Source organism: Bubalus kerabau, chromosome 16 (genome assembly GCF_029407905.1).
Source record: "Bubalus kerabau isolate K-KA32 ecotype Philippines breed swamp buffalo chromosome 16, PCC_UOA_SB_1v2, whole genome shotgun sequence".
In the NCBI taxonomy this organism is placed as follows: domain Eukaryota; kingdom Metazoa; phylum Chordata; class Mammalia; order Artiodactyla; family Bovidae; genus Bubalus; species Bubalus kerabau.
The window spans coordinates 56,334,268-56,358,479 of NC_073639.1; the positions used below are offsets into that span (position 1 = coordinate 56,334,268).

General features: G+C 41.5%; 1 protein-coding gene across 4 annotated transcripts in view; it reads left to right on the plus strand.

Moving 5' to 3' along the window:
• Nucleotides 1-5,133: 5,133 nt before the first annotated feature.
• The window catches only part of SBNO1 (strawberry notch homolog 1), a 57,191-nt gene continuing 38,112 nt past the window's right edge, over nucleotides 5,134-24,212 (plus strand). Inside the window, exons 1-6 of one of the 4 annotated variants that reach the window (XM_055550663.1) lie at nucleotides 5,134-5,319; nucleotides 13,794-13,925; nucleotides 14,484-14,588; nucleotides 16,502-16,814; nucleotides 20,218-20,318; nucleotides 23,912-24,008. In XM_055550663.1, the coding sequence (XP_055406638.1) occupies nucleotides 13,794-13,925; nucleotides 14,484-14,588; nucleotides 16,502-16,814; nucleotides 20,218-20,318; nucleotides 23,912-24,008 (748 nt within the window). In that variant the 5' untranslated portion in view covers nucleotides 5,134-5,319. Of the gene's footprint in view, nucleotides 5,320-13,793; nucleotides 13,926-14,483; nucleotides 14,589-16,501; nucleotides 16,815-16,938; nucleotides 17,572-20,217; nucleotides 20,319-23,911; nucleotides 24,009-24,212 lie in introns of those variants that run through there. The other 3 variants (XM_055550664.1, XM_055550666.1, XM_055550665.1) reach the window with 3 other exon arrangements.

The window sequence follows — 24,212 nt, forward strand, 5'->3', positions numbered from 1 at the left end:
GCATGTGGGAATCTCAGTTCCCACACTGACCAGGGATCGAACCCCTACCCCTTACATTGGAAGGCGGATTCTTAACCACTGCTGCTGCTGCTGCTAAGTCGCTTCAGTCATGTCTGACTCTGTGCGACCCCATAGACGGCAGCCCACCAGGCTCCCTCGTCCCTGGGATTCTCCAGGCAAGAACACTGGAGTGGGTTGCCATTTCCTTCTCCGATGCTTAAAAGTAAAAAGTGAAAGTGAGGTCGCTCAGTCATGTCTGACTCTTGGCGACCCCATGGACTGCAGCCCACCAGGCTCCTCCGTCCTTGGGATTTTCCAGGCAGAGTACTGGAGTGGGGTGCCATTGCCTTCTCCACTAGACCCAGGGAATTCCTGTGAGACTTGTTCTTAATAGTTGCATTAGTTTGCTTGGACTGTTAACAAAGCCCTACAAGCTAAGCAACTTGAGTAACAAAAATGTATCTATCATCTCATGGTTCTAGAGGCTGGAAGTCCAAAACCAAGGTCCTGGCAGGGTTGGTTCTGGCAGGGTTGGTTCCTGCGAAGGAACTGTGAGGAAGATTCTCTTCCATGTTTTTCTCCTAACTCCTGGCGGCAGGCTGGCTTTCTTGACTTGTTGAAGCATCACCCCGACCTCTGGCTTCATTTTCACATGCTGTTCTCCTCTTCTGCATGTCTATCTCCAAATTCCCTTTATAAGGACACAGTCATGTCAGATTAGCGCCCACCTCAAGGATCTCATTTTAACTTGATTAGATCTGTAAAGACCCTATCTCCAAATAAGGTCACATTCTGAAGTTTATGTCAGGTCTCCAACATACGAATTCGGGGAGGACACAGTTCAACCCATAACCCTTTGTATCCCATAGTTATCCTTTTAAGTTAATAATTTAAATATGGTGTTTTTAAGGGAAAGTTTATAAAAATGAATAGCAGGGCATTAATTACAAATACATTAAATGCATAGGGTGAAAATGCAAGCAGAAATTCTCCCTAGAATTCCCTGGTGATCCAGTGGTTAGGATTCTCACTGCCGAGGGCCCAGGTCAGATCCCTGGTCTGGTAACTATATCCCACATGCCACAACTAAGACCCAGTATGGCCAAATAAATAAAAATAAATATAAAATAAAAACCAAGTGGTCTTCCTGGTAATTTCAAACTTGTCAAAAAATTGTAAAAAATAAAAAAGTAAAGGTTGAAAGAAAGTTAAAAAATAAAGGAGGGGCCCCATGTTGCTGATACCCAAACTCCCAGGAGGGGGTTCTGCTCAGCTGGTGTCTCTGAGCTTAGAGAGTGACCTTGTGGATGCTCTCACTGGTCCTTCTGTCTGGAAGGAGAGTTTGGTGTGATGAGGCCAGCTCTACCAGTAAAGTGTGGGAAACATCTGCAAAATGGATACAGCTCCTGCTGTAGGAAGGAAAGGCATGTGCCAGGGTGAAGAGGTGTTGCTGGGATGAAGTTCACAGGAAACTTTTTCCTCCTCCAGCCTAGCAGCCTCCCTCTAGGCTTGCAGAGTGTAACACTGAAACAGCTGGCAAAGCAGCACTGTAGTTTTGCAGTGAATCACAAAGGAGAGCACAGATGCTTGAGTTTGGAGCTGAGAAACAGTATTTTTTTTTTTTTTTTTAATGAATTTGACTGCACTAGGTCTTAGTTGAGACACTCAGGATCTTTGTTGGCAGCATGCAGGATCTTTACTTATGGCATGAAAACTCTTAGTTGTGGCATGTGGGATTTAGTTCCCTGGCCAAAGATTGAACCCAGGCCCCCTGCATTGGGAATATGGAGTCTTAGCCACTGGACCAGGAAAGTTCAGAAATGCCATGTCTTAATAACTGGTGCACTTGCTTTGCTCCTGTCTGTTACACAGAACATTTGTTACAGAAACATGTTACCTCTTCTTGAAGTTCCCTGTTCACTTCCAGGAGTTAACACCTACTTTTCAAATCTTATGGAGGTTATCACTCTCTCAAGGAAGCCTTCTTTGATTTCCCTGATGAGATCAAATTACTCTAATAGGTTCTGTTAGCTTTTATGTTGCATTGTCACAGTTACAAGTTTACATTTTTTGCTTTGAGGATTAACGCCTACTACTCTGTAAGGGGACCATCCCTGCCTCTCCCTCCCCTTGATTTGTTTTTCTTAAACTTGTGTCCCTAACACAATACCTCTAACATATCTGACTCAATAAATATTTTTTGAATGAAATGAGAAGTACAGTGTAAAGATAAATAGCCACAGGGGAGTCGGAGTCGACACCATGCCTGAATAGGGAATTTTTCTGAATTATCTGCTTCCAGCAGTATCTCTATTCTGGATGTTTCCAGTAAGTTTTCCTTCTGCCTCTGACCCTCAGTATCTCAGTTTCTATCCCCTGATACAACCACTACTTGTGTTGTCATTCTGAGATGCCCCGAGTGTACATTCAATCAAAATATATTATGTATTCTCATAGACAGAAGTGCTTCCTTCTTGTTAACAACTGTTTCACTGTAGGAAAGTACCATAGTTTAGTCAGTTCATCTTTTCTTCAAAGACATTAAGGTTATTTCCCATCTTTTGCTTCTGCAAATTGCTACTGCCATGAATAACTTTGTGCATAACATTTCTGTGCATATGTGCAGTTGTATAAATATGCCCCGAAACTCCATCTTTTACTTTGGTTCAGGGTAAAGAGATGGTGCAGAGATGGCAGCAAGGATCTGGGTGTTGTTTTTTGCCCAAGCCACACAACATGAGATATCTTAGTTCCCCAAGCAGTGATTGAACCCTCGCCCCACGCACTGGAAGCACTGCATCTTAACTGCTGGACTGCTAGGGAAGTCCCTAGAATCTGGCTTAGATGCTCAGAAAGTACCAAAAAGGTGGATCTAGTCCCAGTGTACAGCTAGAGTTTGGGGGCCGCTTGGAAACTGAATTGCTCCAACCGAGCATCAAAGACAGTGATGCATTAACTACATTCTCTTAGATTTCTTTACTGCGTTCTTTCATAATATGACAATTGCTTGTTTGCTGTCAACTGTACTAGATCATAAACTAGTCTACTGGAAAGTAGTGAACAAGACAGATGAATGACTTTGCTTTCCAATGTTTTTTTTTTTCGGCCTCTTGCTGTGGGGCAAGTGGGATATTAGTTCCCCCCATGAGGGGTCTAACCTGAGCCCTGCATTGGAAGGGCAGTCTTAACCACTGGACTGCCAGGGAAGTTCCTCCAAGGCATTGTTCTTATGGAACTGTTTTTATTATTGTTATCTTTATAGGTGTGTGTATGCAGTAAATGAAATAACAGAAGTGATCAGCAAAGTATTTAACCTTCAATTTAAAATGCCTGGACTTCCCTGGTGGCTCAGACAGTAAAGAATCTGCCTGCAATGCAGGAGACCTGGGTTCAATCCCTGGGTGGGGAAGGTCTCCTGAAGAAGGGACCGACTACCCACTCCAGTATTCTTGCCTGGAGAATTTCATGAACAGAGGAGCCTCGCAGGCTACAGTCCATGGGGGTCGCAAAGAGTATGACACGACTGAGCCACTAACATACTTTAAAATATTTATATGTACACATATATAATACACAGGAATTGATGCTTTTGAACTGTGGTGTTTGAGAAGACTCTTGAGCATCCCTTGGACTGCAAGGAGATCAAACTAGTCCATTCTAAAGGAAATCAGTCCTGAATATTCATTGAAGGACTGACGCTCAAGCTGCGATACTCCAATACTTTGGGCACCTGACAAACTGACTCATTAGAAAAGACCCTGATGCTGGGAAAGATTGAAGGAAGGAGGAGAAGGGGACGACAGAGGACGAGATGGTTGGATGGCATCACTGATGGGATGGACATGAGTTTGAACAAGCTCCGGGAGTTGGTGATGGACAGGGAAGCCTGGCCTGTGTCCACGGGGTTGCAAAGAGTGGGACACGACTGAGCGACTGAACTGAACAATACATATTTATGTATATAGACACTACGTTGGAAGACTCTATTCTTGCCGTAATTTTTTTCCCCCTCTCCCCTAGCCCCATACTGTCTCTAGAAGAGCTCACGCTTTTACCTCGAAGTTAACCATCCCACTAAATTTGCTTTGAGCACAAGGCGAGTTCGACGCGCCACCGGTAGGGGGCAAGAATCACCCAGCGTGCCCATTACCTAAGCAACGGGTTCAAACAGCATTCTCAGGATGACTTTACAAAAGGGTTACCAAGTTAATTTGTTTATTCTGGGCCAGGTCATTTAGTAGTAGTACCAGTAACAATAATCATAACGGAGAATACAAAAATAAGGAAGAGAGAGGAGGTAGCAACAGACCTGCAGCAATCATTAATTGAGAGCAACAGTTTGTTCAGGTTAGTGGGTGTGCGCGAGAAAAAGAGAAAGAGGGGCTAACCGCGCTCTCACTCCTTAGGATCTGATTATGGTAATGAAACAGACGAGGGGCTCCAGTTACTTGCGGTTTCACATTAAATAAAGTGCTTTGAGCAAGCCTAAGAAGTAATAAGTAGGCGAATATTTTTTTCTAGAATTCATTAAGGTAACAAGCGTTTCAAAGTGATAGAGACACTACTAGATAACTTCCTGGGCCAAAGCCACACACCAAAAACGTTTTGAAAACAGCTTCAGGCCCCTCCTAGGGACTTTGAAAGCAGGTGTGGCACGCATGCGCCCGGCCCACCAGCTGACCTCCTCGTGGCAAGTCAAAGCACCGACCTTCTTCCCGACAGCCCGCGGGGGAGAAAGGGCGGAGGAACGGAACTCTCGCGAGGTCTTTCGAGCGCCGGCGGAAGCAGTAGACACGTGACTCTCCTAGGCGGCCTTCGCCTTCCCCCCCTCCCCCTTCTCGGAAACCCGGCCCCCTCACCCCTCGCCCACCCGGGAGCCGCGGTAATGGACCGTTTGGGTTCCGGAATTCCCTTGGATCCAACCACTGGTACCCGGTCGGCGGGAGCGACGGAGTTCGTGCTTGGCGGCGAAGGCAGGGGGCAGTCATGGGGGGATGGAAATCATCTTCCTTCACCTAGGACGGAGGCGGGGCGGAGAGGAGTGCTAGGGAGTAGGGTGTTGGGGGGGGGGGGGAAGGGAGGAAGTCACGTGGGTCGCGCGGCGCGCGCTGCGTGCGCGCGGCGCCTCATCCGTCGCCCCACCCCCTCCCCGTGGGGCGGGGGGGTTGGGGGAGGGGCGTCAAGATGGCGGCGGGGAGGTAGGCAGAGCCGGACGCCGCTGCTGCCGCCGCCACCGCCGCCTCCGCTCCCGTCGCCTCTGGTTCTTCAAGCTGTCGTCACCTGAGAGAATCTGTTCCTGTGTCGGATCCGGCGGGGAAAGTAAGTCCACCCCTTATCCGTTTTCTGCCTCCACACTCCTTCTCCCGGACAGCCTCCCACTCCCACCCTCTTCAGGGGGCCGTGCGGGGCCGGGCTCGGGGTGGGGGGGGGGGGGGAGGCCGCCACCTCACCCTGGTTTGGGGCCTCCCTCGCCGCCCCCTCCGCTGCGCGCCCCGGGGTCTTCGGGGGCACGGTCCCGGCGGCGGCCCCGCCGCGCTCGCTTCCTCCGCCCGTCAGCGCCGGGCCCTGCGGTCGCCGCGCGTGGGGCTCTCGGGCCCCGAGGGCGCGCTGTCCGGGGTTGGAGACACCTCGTTTAAGCGAGGAGTCAGCGTCTGCGGACGCCGGCTCCGGCTCTGCTTGGGTCGCCCCCTTTGGTTCCGCGGCTAGACCAGGGTCTGTGAGGTCCCGGGACCCGCAGAAAAGTGAGCTCCGCAGTCCTTCAAAAGTCCTCATACCCAGGCATTGCTCCGGTTCAGGGCGAGAGTGCGGGGAGCGACGGGACACCGCACCTACAATTTGCTGGTCACCTCGCTGTCGGGGTGGTGGGGACGGTACGTGGGACACGTGGGGCCACCTTCACGCTTCAGCCAGTGATGAGGTTAATTTTGCCCCAAGCTGGCTCGCCCGCCTCTTAGACGCTAAGCAGGCATCTGTGGAGGGGCAAGTCGGTTGGGGATTTGCTTACTTTGAGAGTGTTTGGCGTAACGAGCATCTAAAGTTCCCCAAACCAGTGTATGCTGGTGGTTTCCCAGTAGTGGTTTGAAGTCGGTTTAACCGCTGAGGAGATTTGGATGTTCCTGAACCCTTGTGATTGTTTCTTTCCTGACCCTGGCATCCAGCTCCTCCCCTTTCCACCCCGGCTTTGTGCTTCTGTTTGGTTAATGTTTGCGGACCACTAACTTGATCCTCGCACAGAGAAGCTCTTTTTTATGTGCGTGCTCGGTTTACTGTGGGAGGCTTTTGTTTTGGGGAGTCGCTGGTTGAGAAACGTGGGAAAAGAACGGGAGAGAAAATGAGAGTCAAAGAAAGCAACGTTTTTATCCATTGAATTGCGCAGCCAATTGTAACTGCACCCGGAAGTTTGTACTGAACACGTGTTGATGAGAGAAGGTTAAAAGCTGGGTCCCCTTTGGCCTTTGAAGTTGATTATTAGCAGTTTATGTTGTTAAATATTTCATATTCTCAATGTAACCAGAATTAGAGACGGAATGGGGTTCTAAAGTGTCGGCCAAGGAGGGCCCAGAAAGCTGTCAAATCCTTAGTTGCTCTCTATCGCTATTCCTCCTAACAGTTGCAGTCACTTAAACTAGCTAACAGTGCGAAGGGATCCCATATTTTCCCGGTTATTTACGGCAGTCAGAACTGATTTTTGTACGCAATGGGGAAAGCCTTCATCACTGCACAAAGGATAGTCTGTACAGAATTTCTAGGGTAAAATGTAGAATTTACTGCTGGTAGGACATTAGTTTTGCAAGCAAGGGGACATTTTATTTTCATGTTTAAAGAAGTTGTTTCCAGTGTTTACCTTACCAGAGAAGACATCTTTACTGTTTTCCTCTGGCTTCTGCTTTTTATCTCCCAGTCTATTTCCCTTCTAAATTTATTCCTTACAGTTCTTCAGAAATTTAAGTAAGTTTTACTTCAGTTGCTGGATAAGTGTTAAAAAGGGAGGTTTAGTGAGTGACTTATAGTTGATAAATTCATTCATCCAGTCATTCGTCCATTGAGTGCTTTTATGTTTCAGGCAGTTTTACAAGTTTTAAGGGCGTTACTGAGATTACCGTTTAAAATGTGCAGTATGGAGATTTTTAAAGTCGTCCTCGTGCCGCGCCCCGCCCCCCCCCCCCCCCCCAACCCGCGAAGACTTTAGGTACAGATAACATTTTGGCCTTTCTTAGTCTCTAAATTGAGCTTTGATTTGAGATTTGCTGACCTGCCTGTGAAGTAAGAAAGCAGGCAGGTCTGAGGGCTGGTCTTCACAAGTTACCTGACTTTTCAGGTAACTTGAGGCTCTGTGGGTTTTTGAACATTGGAGTAAAGAAAGATACTTTCTGAGAGGAATTGTTTTCCGTTAAATACCCAATTAGTAACGAAAATGATTTAATCCTTAAGTTTTTGCAGTTGTTTTTTTTTTATGCTAATTGACAGATCCACTTTGATGTGGCTGAACTGAGTATTAAGGACAGCTTTGGGATACCACTGAAATTTTCTGTAGATGGAAAGGATAGGCTCTTGAAGAGCAGGAACTCTCTTATGAACAAAAAATATATATATGGTACAAAACCCATCAAATTAATTTGCTTATTTACTTCTTAGCAGACAGTATGTAGCATAGAGCAGTGATTTTCAAACCTTTTTACTGTATTCCATAGTAAGAAATGTGTTTTATATTGTGAACTAGCACATTAATACATGTGTAGAACTGAGTTTTATATAATAACGTTTACCTTTTACTGTGTGCTGCACTAATTCTGTTCTGTATTTAACATATTTGAATAGTCTGTATTTGAAACATTTAAAAAATACCGGTCATAACGTAAATTATTTGACAACTCATTGTGTTGTGACTAGCAGTTTGAAACATACTGGTATGGGATTCAAAGCACAGGATCTGGGAGGTGTGGTATCAGCCGTCCTAGGTTTGTAACTCTGCTCCAAGCTTGCTTTGTTGTTAACTTGTTACGGTTCATCTCTCTAAGCCTCAGTATCTCATCTCCCACAAGGGGATAACAGGTAATTTTTACTTACGGATTATTTTGAGAGTTAAGAGAAAAAAAGTCCAACCATCCAGTGAATGTTGGGAAGACTAGCCATCTGATTTCCATGTTGTGATCGAGAATGTAGTTTCACCCTCCTACCCCGTTCTTTCTCATGGTGCTTTTTCAAAACATTTTTGGAACTTGTATATAATCTGCACATTCCTTTGTGATTCCATTCTTTCTATAGATTTTGCAGTAAGAGTGAGGGGAGGGGCATGTCAATGAGCAATTGCTGCTTGGGGAAGTAGATGTTAAAAAACACAGATTATACCCTTTTAGGTAAAGAAAATTTTCTTTAGCAAACTTGTTTATATCTACGTTCCCTTCTACCTAATAGTCTTAAGGAACCAGTGCCCGGTAGACACTTAATGAATACTTGTTGATGGACTTACCAGTTAAATTCAAAGTGGATCATTATCCTTCAGATTCTTAAGCTAAATGTCAGTCATCAGATATCTGGGCTGGGTAAAAACAAAAGTTGGGTCAAAAATCAGACATGCTTAGCACTACTAAATAATGAGAAAAATCTTTTTCAGGCAAAGATTTTTTTTTTTTGAGGATAGTTGCTTTACAGAATTATGTTGGCTTTTGCCATATATCCGTGGAGTCACAAGAGACACAACTGAGCGACAAACACACTGCCATATAGCAACATGAATCAGCCACAAGTATACGTATGGCCCCTCCCTAAGATAATTTTTTTAAAAGATACTTCTTAAAAATGATACTGTGTGTACACATCTGAAGATGTCTGCCACTTTCCTCTAGATAGGCTGGTTAACTGGACAAATTGAAAGTATGACCTGAGTAAAAAAGAGCTAGTATTTTATAGAGCTAATATGGAAGTTAATTATTGAATTAAATTGCGAACAGGTAAAGTTTATATTCTGGAAATAAGGTGTTGCATCAGCAATTTGAAGAAAAGCATTTTTTGAACTTTGAAGTAATGTTTATCAGTATGATAGTTAATAGCTAGAATGGCAACCCACTCCAGTGTTCTTGCCTAGAGAATGTCAGGGATGGGGGAGCCTGGTGGGCTGCTGTATGTGGGGTCGCACAGAGTCAGACACCACTGAAGCGACTTAGCAGCAGTTAATATTTATCCCAAGTAGTATAACATTTAATTATTGGAGGAGGAAATGGCAACCCACTCCAGTGTTCTTGCCTGGAGAATCCCAGGGATGGCGGGGCCTGGTGGGCTTCCGTCTATGGGGTTGCACAGAGTCGGACACGACTGAAGTGACTTAGCAGCAGCAGCAGCAGCAGCATAACATTTAATCAACACAGTAATCCTATAAAGTAGGTTCTCTTTTTATTCCCATGTGAAGATGAGAAAACTGAGTCGTTATTACTTGACTTTCTCATACTACTGTCAGTATTCTAAGCCATGTGTTCTGTTTGACTCCCACTTCAACCTCTGTGGTGTGCTGCTGCCACTGCAGATACATCCCTTGTGTCTTTCCAGAGTTGTGAAAATCTGCTTTGGTCTCAACAAGAGGAACCTTGTCTTTGTTGATAGGTTTCAGTGTTGGTATTCTCTGTGGGAACTGTATCCTTTCATTCTTCTGATTGGCTCTTGTTTCTCAGGATTCTTTTCCTGCCAAGGATATTTCTTAGTTTCTCTTTACTACTGTTTTATTTATTATTTGTTATTTATCATTGATATTTTGATAGATGTACTTTTGAACAGGTGATATTTTTGAAAGTATTTATGATAAAATAGAACCTTTTTGTTGTTCATTGTTTGAAATAGAATCACTCTATGGTTAGTAACTTTTAGGTTTGTTAGGTTCAGTTCAGTCGCTCAGTAGTGTCCGACTCTCTGCAACCCCATGGACTGCAGCACACCAGGCCTCCCTGTCCATCACCAACTCCCGGAGTTTACTCAGACTCATGTCCGTTGAGTCTGTGATGCCATCCAGCCATCTCATCCTCTGTCATCCCCTTCTCCCGCCTTCAATCTTTCCCAGGGTCAGGGTCTTTTCAGATGAGTCAGTTCTTCACATCAGGTGGCTAAAGTATTTGTTAGGTTGCTGCTGCTAAGTCACTACAGTTGTGTCCGACTCTGTGCGACCCCATAGACGGAAGCCCACCAGGCTCCCCCATCCCTGGGATTCTCCAGGCAAGAACACTGGAGTGGGTTGCCATTTCCTCCTCCAATGGGTGAAAGTGAAAAGTGAAAGTGAAGCCGCTCAGTGATGTCCGACTCTTAGCAACCCCAGGGACTGCAGCCTACCAGGCTCCTCCGTCCACGGGATTTTCCAGGCAAGAGTACTGGAGTGGGGTGCCATTGCCTTCTCCGTTGTTAGGTTGCTACTACATGTTAAATGTCACCTGAGGTCTGTGAAATCTTTGTAGACACTGTAACAGTTCTTTTGCACATAATGGTATTTGTGTTTACATTATATACTTTCAAAATGAGAATGTTGTTTTCCCTCTCAGGAATATATCTTACTTGTTTGTAAAATGTGGAGAAGGTTGCATAATATAACCTTTTAGGGGCTCTGTTAGCTTGAGCACTGAAATTCTGTGAGTCTGTAATAGTTTCAGAATAGGAATATGATTAAATATTAAGGGTTTTTGCTTAATAAAGTTAGACACTGGCATAGATGTTTTCTCTATATCCCCTTCCCTGCTTCTCATTGCAAAAAAAAGTACAAATAGGAAATTTTTGCCCAATTGGCTTGAGAGAAAGGCTCTAGGTTTTATTTGTATATAAGATGTGTATAAAATTAAAATCTTTTTCACTAATAGTTTGTGAAAGACAATGTCTCTTATGGTATTGTCACCGCCTGGTCACTCCTCAGATCAGAGGGTCTCAAATTGTGATTCCTATGAACTTTGAAGAGATCACTGATAATGTTACTTACAAGTGTTGCTGTTATCTCTTGTATGAATGCCAACAAGTTTGTTCCCCAAATTCCTCTCTTCTGTAATATTTTTGTACTTTTAATTGTAGTTGTTCAGAAAATATATTTCAAAAAGCTCATGAATTCAGTAACACTTAAATGATTTTTTGTTGAAATAAATTAATGATATTTGTGTACTTTTGAGTATAATTAGGTCAATGGTCATAGTGAAGTATTTTACAATTGAAAATGTATTTTTTTTAAGCATTAATTTAGCACTCTTGGTACATGTGTACCATGTACTAGAATAGTAATTTGTAAAGTATGGTCAACTATTATTTATTACTTCCTTATTAGAATAGTTTGTCAATTTTATATTAAATCCATGTTGGGATATTTCTCCTTCTTGTCTCCTCTGGCATCTGGTTCTTTCATACTATTTCCATCTTGCTGTGTAATATCAACACTCCCCATTCCAGTTCAGACAGGCATTTATTCTGAAGTTAAGTATTGAAACTTCACACCAACATTGACTTCTTTATCTACTGATTGGAAAGAGATGGCATGACTTTGGGAGTTAGAGAAGTCTAGCTCTAGGTGTGGCCTTGGGTGGGTAATTTAAGCTTTTTGAGCCTCAGTTTCATGTCTAGGATTGTAGTACCTATCTTGCTAAGGGTTGTCATGGACTAGTGATGTACATGAAGAGCTAAATATGCCGCAAGGCTTGTGAAAAATAGTGAAAGTCGATCAGTTGTGTCCTACTCTCTGCAACCCCATGGACTATACAGTCCATAGAATTTTCCAGGCCACAATACTGGAGGGGTAGCGTTTACTTTATCCAAGGTAGCTGCCCAACCCAGGGATCAAACCCAGATCTCCCACATTGCAGGTTGATTCTTTACCAGCTGAGCCACCAGGGAAGCCCAAGAATACTGGAGTGGGCTTCAGTATTCTTCTCCAGCAGATCTTCCCAACCCAGGAATTGAACCGGGGCCTCCTGCATTGCAGTCTGATTCTTTACCAACTGAACTTTTAGGGAAGCTCAAAAGACACTTAATCACTGTCAGTTCCCTTCCTCCTGTCTGCTCAAAATGCTTTCTTCCTTAGACTTCTTTTCATTTCTCTGAAAAATTTTGGGGAGATTTTCTTTGGGCTCTCTTTTCTTTTTTAAACAGCAGGTCTCCCCTTAGTTTGTTTCTCAATGTCTGTGGTTTCCACCTGAAACTCGTTCATATTTCCTTTAGAACATCTTTCTAAATGATGTACAGATGACATAGACTTATCTAGTAGAGAATTTCTCTGTTAAAATGTCCTGATTTCATCTAGAAGAGTAGTTGTTGTATGTTGGGAAGTCGTGGTATTCTTGGCTAACAACGTTTTTGTTTTTTTTTTTTTAGTAGGACATAATGAAACATTTAATTCTATTGCACAGTCTGAAAACAAGTGGACTAACTGAAATTAGAATATTATTTATGTAGCATGAAATTAGTTCTCTGAGAAAAACCAAGCAGTCAGATTACCCATAAGTATGTTTGTATGTATAAATTGGTTATTTCAGATAAATTAATGAGAAAAGTTAAAATTGAGAAAGCTCTGTTAATCTTTATGTTTCCTTACAAAATAGATAAAAATCCATCTTAGTGGTAGAATACTTTGATCTGGCTTGGGAAACTCCAACTGAAGATGTGTCTGCGTACTCGAAATAGGCATTCCTCCACTCCCCCGCCCCGAACTCCATGTATCTTAAGGTCTCCTGGGCTCAACCTCCCCCTCACCCCATTTTCTCATGGCTTAATTCTAATCCTCTACCAGCTTATACTCTATGTGTATTTCATGTTCCCTCTTTCATTTTGAGCTTTTATTTAAACTTACAGATTCTCCTTCGTAAATATCGTGGAATCCATTCCCCCTTCTTTATCTCTGTACTCTGCTGTTAACACCGTATCATCTTTTTCCTGGTCTGCTGTAGCAGTTTCCTAAGATGTCTCCCTGCTTTGGTCTTACTCTACCCATTCTCAGTTTGCTTCCACACCGCTATGGAGTAATTTTTCTAAGCCACAGATCTGACTACATCATGCGATTCTCTATCTGAAAACCCTTTAGTAACTGCTGTTGCCCTTAAGATTAAATGTGCTCCTAGCATAGTGAACAGGCTGTAGTGATAATTTCCTGTCTCTTTCCATAACCTTTGCAAACCTCATATTTCTGTTCTGAGCTTCCATACCCACGGTGAACATGGTGAATTACTGTAGCCATCTTTTCTGGAGTGCCGGTATCTTTGTGCTGCCATGAGTTTGAATGCACTATCCAGAAGATCCTTGTCTGCCTGGCGATTTCTTACCTGGGACTTGCTTGCATTGTAATCTTTGTAACCTCTCTCTCCAGGTTAATTCACCATTTCCTTCTCTGTTCCCACAGCATTTTGTAGACATAGACTCTTGCTGTGATTTACATACTTCTTTGTCCATTCCACCTTTTTTTTTTTTTTTTTAATCATCCACTTTATTTTTGAATTACATAGTGTGGCTTTTCTTTCTTTTTAAAAAATATTTTATTTATTTGGTTGTGAACTCTTCATTGTGGTATGTGGGATCTAGTTCCCTGACTAGGGATTGAACCTGGGCCCCTTGCACTGGGAGTGCAGAGTCTTAGCCACTGGACCACCAGGGAAGTCCCTTGTCCTTTCCATCTTAATGTGAATTTCTTTGGATAAGAGACTATTTTCATCTGTTTTTGTCTGCTATGTAGAAGATTTTTCATAAATATTGAATGAATGGATTTGGTAGAAAATATTGGTTTATATTTAGAAGAGCGTTAGTTGTCATCCTAAGTTTTTTATGTTAATATTTAATATTTTGTTCTAAAGATGGTGGAACCAGGGCAAGATTTACTACTTGCTGCTTTGAGCGAGAGTGGAATTAGTCCAAATGACCTCTTTGATATTGATGGTGGAGATGTGGGGCTTGCAACTCCAACACCTACCCCTCCCATACAGCAGGTAAGAGTTTTCCAAAGCATCTGTAAAAAATGAATTTTTTCTTAGTTTTATTTTCTCTTATAGAAATAGGTATTAATAAGTTAATTTTAAATATGCATGTGAACATTATTTTTATGTTGAGTGTTAGTGTTCATTCACAAGGTGGAAAATAACTTGTAGTGCAAATCAAGATGTTTTCTGCTTTGATATATGGTGATATAAAAGCAAGAGATGAATTGCTTAGAGTTATTATGGGAGGACCACTAATCTCAATACTTGTCTTTGTACTTTATAGGAACATTTTTCTGAGAGTTCAAACATTTTTAATTTTTTGTGTAGGTTTCATGATACACATTCTCTGAAACAAAAATAAGATTCTGGTGTTAGTGTAGTTTAATGAAGATATTATGCTTGCAAATATTGTTATTTTGTACCTGGTATCAGTGGTTTTACATTCCATTTGAATGTAAAGCTTGGATTTTTTTTTTTTTTTAATTTTAATGAAATAAATATATCTCTTGTTCTTGAAACAGAATTCACTGCCATCATTTGTTTCTTTCTCTGATGTTTTCTCTCCAGTCAGTGCCACTTAGTGCATTAGAACTAGGTTTGGAGACTGAAGCAGCAGTTCCTGTTAAACAAGAACCAGAGACGGTACCTACTCCGGCACTTTTAAATGTTAGGGTAAGAATTATTTGGATTTGGTGTTGCTATGAAAATAGTTTAGGATTATAGTCATAAAATAACCTTTATTATAAAATAGTTTATTTTACTAGTTCTGCTTTTTGCTACTTTCCCAATATTTTACTCTCACCTACTTTCACAACTGAGGACTGAACTGAATTTTATAAAACATTTCTTTGACTCTTCTGTTAGTTATGTTGATCAAAAGATAGGAAAAAACCATTTTTTTAGTTTATTTATTGAAAATGATCAAGAATTCATGAAGTAAAGATGAACTACACATTATCCCATTACATTTTTCATTTTAATCAGTTTGGTCCATTGGCACATATAATAATTACTATGCTTTAAATGTAGAGTTCCTCATCTTGCTTTAAACATAGCAGTTTTGTTGTTGGCAGCTATGCCTTATGGGGTCTCAGCTTCCCCTATCAAGAATTGAACCCTGGCCCTGGCAATGAAAGCCTGGAATCCTAACCACCAGGGCATCAGGGAACTCCCTAAACATAGAAATTACTTATTTAAGAGCCCTAGTGGTATAAATTATTAGATAAACTGTTAGGTTAAAATTTGATGACTTTGTGATAAAGTATTATTGAAAATTACATTTAAAATTGATAAATTGTAATCTAGAAGATTCTTGTTAGAGAAGCCATGGAGAAATAACAGATACTTTGAAGGGGGCAGAAAGTAGAAATAGATTTAAATTTATAAAAATATCTTAGTTGTACTTTAGTTGTAGAAGTCATAGACATGCTGTTATCCTCAGATCTTGACTTTTTAAAAAATTTTTGTCCAGTTCCTAACTCCCATTCCCAACTAAAAAAGATAAAATGCTATATAGCTTTGTCTTAGACTCAAAGGAAAAATCCACATTATCACTAATATTTGTAATTTACCTGGGTGGATTTTTCATATGTCATAGAAACTTAAAACTCTGCTTGGTGGCAGAAACTTAAAACTCTGCTTGGTGGCTTTATCTTAGCAAATTAAACATCAGTATAGTCTGTGCAGTAGACAAAAAACACTCTATAGGAATCATAGAATGTTAGACATGAAAAATGATCCTCAGTGATTTGCCTATCTTATTAGTTGGATCGGTGCTGGGATTAGAAATTATGTTCCTAGTCCTTGTGTTATGTAGGGTTGCTGTACATCACAGCTTACTTAGGATACTCTCATTTTATGCTTGCTGCCCTCAGTGTTACTGCTATACCTTCTTTTCCTTAAAGTGGTATATTTTAACTTGGTTGTTGTTTAGTTGCTAGGTCATGTCCGACTCTTTGCCACCGCGTGGACTGTAGCCCTTCAGACTCCTCTCCATGGGATTTTCTAAGCAGGAATACTGGAGTGGGTTGCCATTTCATTCTTCAGGGGATCTTCCCAACCCAGAGATGAAACCAGCACCTCCTGTATTGGCTGGTAGATTCTTTACCACTGAGCCACCAGGGAAGCCCTTTAACTAGGTAGTTTATAGCTAATGATTATTAGAAATGAAGTGCCAGTGGTTAGCTAAGATTCTTAAGTCAGTTTTAGATTTTTAAATGGCCTCCTCTGTTTATGGATATGAGTTGCACTAGAGAGTAAAGCAGAGAAGGCAATGGCACCCCACCCCAGTACTCTTGCCTGGAAAATCCCATGGATGGAGGAGCCTGGAAGGCTGCAGTCCATGGGGTCGCTGAGGGTCAGACATGACTGAGCGACTTCCCTTTCACTTTTCGCTTTCATGCATTGGAGAAGGAAATGGCAACCCACTCCAGTGTTCTTGCCTGGAGAATCCCAGGGATGGGAGAGCCTGGTGGGCTACCATCTGTGGGGTCGAACAGAGTCGGACACGACTGAAGTGACTTAGCAATAGCAATAGAGAGTAAAGAATTTTTCACAGGTGTGATGTATATGGTTTTCTTTTCTAGCAGCAGCCTCCATCTACTACAACATTTGTGCTGAATCAAATAAATCAGCTTCCAACCTTGGGATCTACAATTGTAATGACTAAGACACCACCTGTAACCACGAATAGGCAAACCATCACTTTAACAAAGTTCATTCAGACTACTGCAAACACACGCCCTTCAGTCTCAGCACCAGCAGTACGAAATGCCATGACTTCCGCACCTTCAAAAGACCAAGTTCAACTGAAGGACCTGCTAAAAAATAATAGTCTGAATGAACTCATGAAACTGAAGCCACCGGCTAATATTGCTCAGCCAGTTGCAACAGCAGCTAGTAAGTCTTTGTTTTCAGTAGTGTCAACTTCCTGCCTTTGTTAAGATATGTCAGTGTGTTTTCAGGGGTTTACTTAGGTCTTGAAAGAACTGAGCATGAAAGGTGATGTCTGTATGATTCTCCTTCAAGGGAGCAAACATTTAAAAGCTTTAAGCTTTGAGATAATGTGTGGAATTGAGAAGCCACATTTAACACCATGAGATCTTAAGTTTTGTATATTGTGAATAGCTGGCTGACATATTTCTCAGTCCTTTAAATCATTGCTTCTCAAACTTTATACCTGTGAGTCACCTGGGGATCTTTTTATTTAAAAAAAATTATTTTATTTATTTTGGCTGCGCTGAGTCATCTTTGATACTTATTGGCTTTCCCTGGTAGTGACGAGCAGGGACTCCTCTCTAGCTGCTGTGCTTAGGCTTCTCATTGGAGTCGCTTCTCTTGTTGTGGAGCACACACTCTAGGGTGCTTGGGCTTCAGTAGTGTGGCTCTCAGACTCTAGGGTATGGGCTCAGTAGCTGTGGTGCATGGGCTTAGTTGCCCATGGCATGTGGAATCTGCCCAGACCAGGAATCTAACCCATGTCCCCTGCATTGGCAGCCTAATTCTTAACCACTGGACTACCAGGGAAGTCTTTACCTGGGATTCTTGTTAAAAAACAGAATCAGATTCAATAGGTCTGGGGTGGGGCCCAAGATTCTGCGTTTCTAACGAACTTTTTAGAGTTGCTGTTACTGGTGGTCTTTGGACCATGCTTAAGGTAACGGGCTGATGCTTTGCTATTTTAATTCCTACAGTTTTATGATCTTACCTGTCATTAGCTTCATTGCTTGTTGGTAGTTGTGTTTTTAGTAAATTTTTTTTTTTAATAAACTTTTATTGTAAACTAATTCACTATTATTTTCTTCGAAGTGAGCACTCATAATGCTTTTTAAATAATAGCTTTATTGAGGTAATTCACATACCATTGTACCTTCTAAAGGGGTACACGTCAGTGGATTTTAGTATATTCACAAGAATTGTTCAATTACCACTAGGTGATCTAATATTTTAAGTGTAGGTTTAGATCTAAAGAGAAAAAGCTCAACAGTGGTTTGATCACTTTTTTTAGAAATTCATTTGTGTGTAAAGAATGTAAATTTTACAGTTAATTTTTCTTTATAGAGTGGCTTATTTATTCCTCAGTTAACAGATAATTTGTTTGTTTGTTTTTGGCTCAATTGGGTGGCTTGCTGGATCTTAACTTCCTGACCAGGGATCAAACGTGTGCCCTTGGCAGTGAAAGCATGGAGTTCTACCACTGGACTGCTAAGGAATTCTCAAAATGTGAACTCTTGAGAAGGATAGTCTTTCTTTCCTTTTTCCATTGAGTTAAATAGTATTTGCCTGCCTGCCTGGTGATGTATACTAATATGTAACGTCCCATTTGACCCTTGGAATGAGGTTATAGATACTGAGTAGAGAGTTCCTCCTTCCACACAACTGCTTTATTTCCAGCTGTGGGAGATACGTTTTAACATCTGATGCAGACTGTATGTAATTTTGCAGCAGAATTGATTGCTTGGAAGTTCTAATGTCTTTGCATTTATGAAGTAGAGGGCTGGGGGCATTCTGAAGGAATGGGCAAGGAGTGTTTGTAGAGTGATGCAGAACTAACATTGTCTCCAGTGACAAATGTAATAAAAAAATATCAGATAATCTAATCTTTCTGTTTGAGTCCATACTGTTGTGCTTTATGGCTGTAGTTTTACTCCCAAGGTTACTGTCTTGAACTAACTGGAGCCTGGCAACTTGATGCTCATTGAGAAATCATTTTAACTATCTTAGGACTGATTTCCAACCTTTGTCATGGAGAGCAGGACCATGACCCTGACCTAGCCGAGGTGCAGGGCAGCATCTGATCTGAAATGGCTCTTGGGAGACTTAGGGCTGATCAGCAGTTAGTGGAAGCTGGTTTTCATTAAAGTCTGGGTTTAATGAGGAGAAAGACTACTGCTGTGTCATTGTGAGGAAAGAGTTTAGAGAGCAAAACAGGGTAGATTTGAAGTTGACCAAGTAATATCTAGTACAGTAACATCCACATCCAATGTAACAGTTTTTAAAAGACAGATGACAGCAAGTCAAGGCCATCCTTGTGTGGAAGCCTGAGAAATTGTCATACTAGAGGAGGGACGAAAAAGAAACACGATAAATGAATGCTGAAGATAAACTAACTTTTGTGTTGTGGGAGAGGGTCATTTTTTTTATTGAAAGGGAAGAAAGATGAATGATGAAATAACAAAGAGCAAGGTTTTGCATGTTATCTGTCTCTATTGTCTTTTGTTTTTGGCTGCCCTGCCTGGCTTGTGGGATCCTAGTTCCATGACCAGGGATTGAACCCAGGCCCTAAGCAGTGAAAGCATGGAGTCCTAACCACAGGACCACCAGAGAATTCCGTGCCTGTTCTCTTCTATCTGTGTGGATATTGCCCCTTTTGCAGTCCTTAGCCCTTTGGGTTTCTCTTTGGATTCTGGTCTCTCAGTTGAGCTCCAATGCTTTCTATGAAACTGTTCACTGGCTCTTCCATGTGAAACAAATCTGTGTCCCCAAGCTTAAATTTATTATTTCTGTACCAGCTTCTTTATCTTTCTTACGCTTTAATCCTAGTCATTGTGTAGTCCAAAGTGACAGGCCACCAAAGTACTCCCCATCTTTTGATAGAGTACATAAACAAGATGCTGATGCATTCTCCTGATGCGATTTCCACACTGATCTCAAGAATACCAGTACTGGGAATGCTTCAGGGATGGCTGGAGGCTAGTTACAGGGGTTCTGGGTTTCTCAGTCAAGCAGTTCTGCTTTGATTGAGAGGTTCTGTTTTTAATGTTTAAAAAAAGTGTGTAAACCACTAGAAGCCCAGGTTCTTTGTTTGGATCTTTATTCTGAGGGAAGGAAGACCAGAGTTCCTTGATTTTTTTAAATTTTTTTTCCCCCTAATTAAAAGAAATAATTATTTTGCCTGAAAGTTAATAATTACCTCCAGATCAAGTGAGATTGACTGTCTCTGTGATAACACCAGGTGTTGGGTATTTTTTTTTAATGAACTAAGTGAAGTGTCTCAGAATAATGCTAGCCTTTGGTAATTGTTTTGAAATAAACTGCCAAATAGTGTTCTGGTTGAGGTGTATTTTTGATAAATAGTTTTCAAATTTCCTGTACACACATTTCTTTTTGTTTTCAATTCTTATCTGCATAATGACATGTAGCTTTGAATATTTTTATCCTAACGCTTAATTGGAAATAAACAGATTTGTATTCTTTGGTTTGTGAAGTGGGTAAACTTTACTGAATTTTTTTTTAAACTGTAGGAAAATCGTTTGTTTGAACAATGTCTTGTTCTAAAATGTAAGTTGTCTCTCCTCATCAGCTGATGTAAGCAATGGCACAGTAAAGAAAGAGTCTTCTAATAAAGAAGTAGCAAGAATATGGATAAATGACATGAAAATGAGGAGTTTTTCCCCAACCATGGTGAGTTTCAAAAACTGTATCTCTGTTTTTGTGTGGTATGAAAATATACTTGGCTCTACCCTTGGCTAAGTGTATTTTTTAGGTGAAGGAGAGTGTCTTAGCCACATAAACTAAGCATTAAACCTCACTGGAATAAACTAATGTGTTCTAAACAAGGTGATTGTAACTTGCATGTTTGATAGAGTATTACATAAAATACTAACACCTTTTTTATTGTAAAATCTTGTCTGATAAGTAAAAAAGACAGTGTGGGGCTAACCAAAAGTATTTCATTGTTATAGTCATTTTAGGATTGAGCCTTATTATATAGCTAGTTATGAACTGTCAGATATATAATGGTTTAATTGTAAGCAATTATATAACATTTTTAAAATTTATTTTTAATTGTAGGATAATTGCTTTACAATGTTGTGTTGGTTTCTGCCGTACATCAACATGACTCAGCCATAGGTACACATATGTCCCCTCTCTCTTGAACCTCCCTCAACCTCCCACCCTATATAATAACTTTTTTTTAATTACATTTTGAAAGTGCTATATGCTTCAGGTAAATTGATACTATCAGCTCAGTCCTCAGTCGTGTGTGACTCTTTGCGACCCCATGGACTGCAGCACGCCAGGCCTCCCTGTCCATCACCAACTCCCAGAGTTTACTCAAACTCATGCCCATTGAGTCAGTGATGCTGTCCAACCATCTCATCCTCTGTTGTCCCCTTCTCCTCCCACCTTCAATCTTTCCCAGCATCAGGGTCTTTTCAGATGAGTCAGCTCTTAGCATCAGGTGGCCAAAATATTGGAGTTTCAGCTTCAACATCAGTTATTCCAATGAATATTGATGACTGATTTCCTTTAGGATGGACTGGTTGGATCTCCTTGCAGCCCGAGGGACTCTCAAGAGTCTTCTCCAACACTACAGTTCAAAAGCATCAATTCTTCGGCACTCAGCTTTCTTTATAGTCCAACTCTCACGTCCATACATGACTACTGGAAAAACTATAGCCTTGTCTAGACAGACCTTTGTATGAAAAGGCAAAAAATTGATTCTATACCTGTATTTAATAATTGCACAGTGTTTAACCCTGCCTCTGTGAGGTGGGTTTCTGGTTCCCCCTTTTAATAAACATAATTTAACACCACGTGGTTTAAGTAGTAATAGAAGGTACAGCAAGAGGTGTGTTGTGATGCTCGCAATAAGGATTATGAGTTTGGAGGAAAATGAGACTCAGGTGGCCTGGTAGGAGTTCAGTTTATGGAAGAGGTGTCATGGAGTTGGGGTGTTGAGTATGGAGAAACTGAGAGGGCATATTAGGAAGGGAGCTACAGCATCATTAGGCATAAAGAAGGTGGTAGCTATGAGCTTAGGATACTTGGCTTGCAGGAAGAAATTGGAATGGTTGATTGGGGGCTCTGTGGAAGGTCTTGAGTTTGTTAGACTTGGGACTTGGAGCAGCCCCAGTGAGGGCGACTGGATGGAAGTAGAGGGACTTGTTAGTGACTCAGGATGGATTGGGAGGAAGAAACAGGTTAGGTGGTTGTCAGGTAATCCAGAAAGGAAGTAACAAGGAACTAAACTTGGGGAATCTCAGAGGTGATTGGAAACGGTAAGGGGAAAGAAAAAAAAGAAGAAAATAAGAGGTGACTGTATATAATGATACCAGAGGATTGGTAAGACTGGGAATGGAATTTGGACTTGGAGGGACAGCAGAGCAACTTGGGCCTGAGGTTTTGAACAGGGACCAGGAGAATAAGTCCTGGCAGTATCAGTTTACTTAGTGATTGTGTGTCAACAGCTTACTTGAAAGTTGATTTTTTGAAAATAAGAATGTATTTTTCTTAAAGATTTTAGTGTTCAAGTTTCTAGTCCAGCCCATGTTGCCCATAACATGTCAAAAGTTCTGTATTGTCCTAGTAGTTAAGTGACATCTAACAGTGCAAAATGGTAGCTTGTGGATCAGAACCAATTGGCATGTGTTTTGTTTGGCCTCCACATTATTTTGAAAAATCTTGAGTGTGTCGCTAACACATAAAAATACCTAGAGTTGTAGTGAGCATCTACTGTGTGTTCGTCACATGTTCCCCATGTGCCACAGTTTCCCTCCCCTTCATTTTGCTCCTTCACCCTAAGCTTGGTGTCAGTTGCCACTTTTCTATCCAGCTGGCTTAGAAATATTACTTGTCTGGTCCCTGAATTTTGTGACCAGTTAATCCTCCTATTATATCTGTGGTAAAAAAATTTTTTTAAGGTAGAGGGAGAAGGGAGGCTGGTCATTTAGTATAGTATATATTCCTGTTTTATAGATGAAGAAGAGGTGCAAAGACGGGGTAGGGAGGACTGAGGATGTAGTGATTTGCCCAAGGCTACACAAATTTAACAGAATTGGGGTTTGTGTCTGTTTCTTTGGCCAGCCGCATTTGGTCTCATTTCTGAAACTGGGTTTCATTTTGGTATACTTCCTGAGAATATACAGAGTTTTTTGTTTTTTTGTTTTTCCTAAAGGACTTCATGGATCGATGTTGGCTGAATGTTTATCTATCATCTCCCTATTCCTTCCCACATTTATTGAGTATCTGTGTGTCATCATATTCTGCTCTAGATTAAGTAAAAATAAGTAAAAATGAAACAGAAGCCTGATCTTACCTTTTAATACTATTTTATCCTTGGCATTACGTGTAGATCCTAACTGGGTTTTCTCTTTGTATTTCTCTGGTCTCACAGCTTCTCCCTACATTCTTCTTTGATTAAGCCCTCATTCATAAAGAGCTTCCCTTTATAGTTTGCTGGTAGTGAAAAGAAGCTTTTTTGGGCCTTCCTCTTCCCTATTTCTCCCTGTCTCTACCCCTTTAAGATTCTGTAGAGGAATACAAGGTAACATGGCTATAGTGGCCATTCACTCACTTTGCCCGGGACTGTCTGGGCTTCTCCTGGTCTGCTCTTCTCTTGGTGTAGTTACTAATAACTCATCATTTTACTCTGAGATGTGCCAGTGTTTGGAGAGTAGATGATGTGGTGTTGTTTTTGTGTCTGTGGAGACACAGACGTCTGAAATAAATTCTGTGTTTCAGAATAACATTTAAACTCCCGAGTTTTCTGGGGTTTTGGTTTTAGGACCCGAGGGAAAGAAAACAGATGGAGGTTGAAGTGAAAAGAGACTGGGAGTGAGACTTACAGAGAGTCCCTGCCCATGAGGTTGCAGAATGCGCTGCTGGGGCTCAGCCACCATTTTTCTCCAAACCTCTTGTTCTTTCTGTTCTTGGAATGGAGAGTGAGGACTGGAGGTTAGAGAGACATCTGGACATCAGGGAGGCTGGTGGGCAGTGTTGAGCCCACCAAACCAGGGAAACTGGTTTGAGAAGGTGGTGGAGCCCTGTGGTGATCCCATGTGTGTGTTTGTGATGATATCACATCACAGATTGTGCTCATCATTGGAGAAGCAGGGAAGCCATAGAGTATGACCTAGTTTTTAGGAACTATAGAATGGCATGTCCTGCTTCCAAGATGAAGATAGTGGATATTCCTGCAGAAGAGGATTTCTCTGTGTTCGTTGGGCCTCCATTCTGTGGACTTACTTGATTTTGTTCTCTCTGTGTTACAGAAGGTCCCTGTTGTGAAAGAGGAAGATGAACCAGAAGAAGAAGACGAAGAAGAAATGGGTCATGCGGAAACCTATGCAGAGTATATGCCAATAAAATGTATGTCTTTGAGATTTGTTAAAATAATGAAAAACCTCTGGGTTCCTTTTAAACTTAAAAACTTTTCCCCGCACATTGTTACCTATTAGGATCTGTCCATGTTGGTACCTCAGGATTTGATAAGTATGAGCTGTGTATGAATATGTTTTAAAATAGCTACATGAAAATTCTACTGTGAGTTTTAATTTTCCTACACAAATTTAG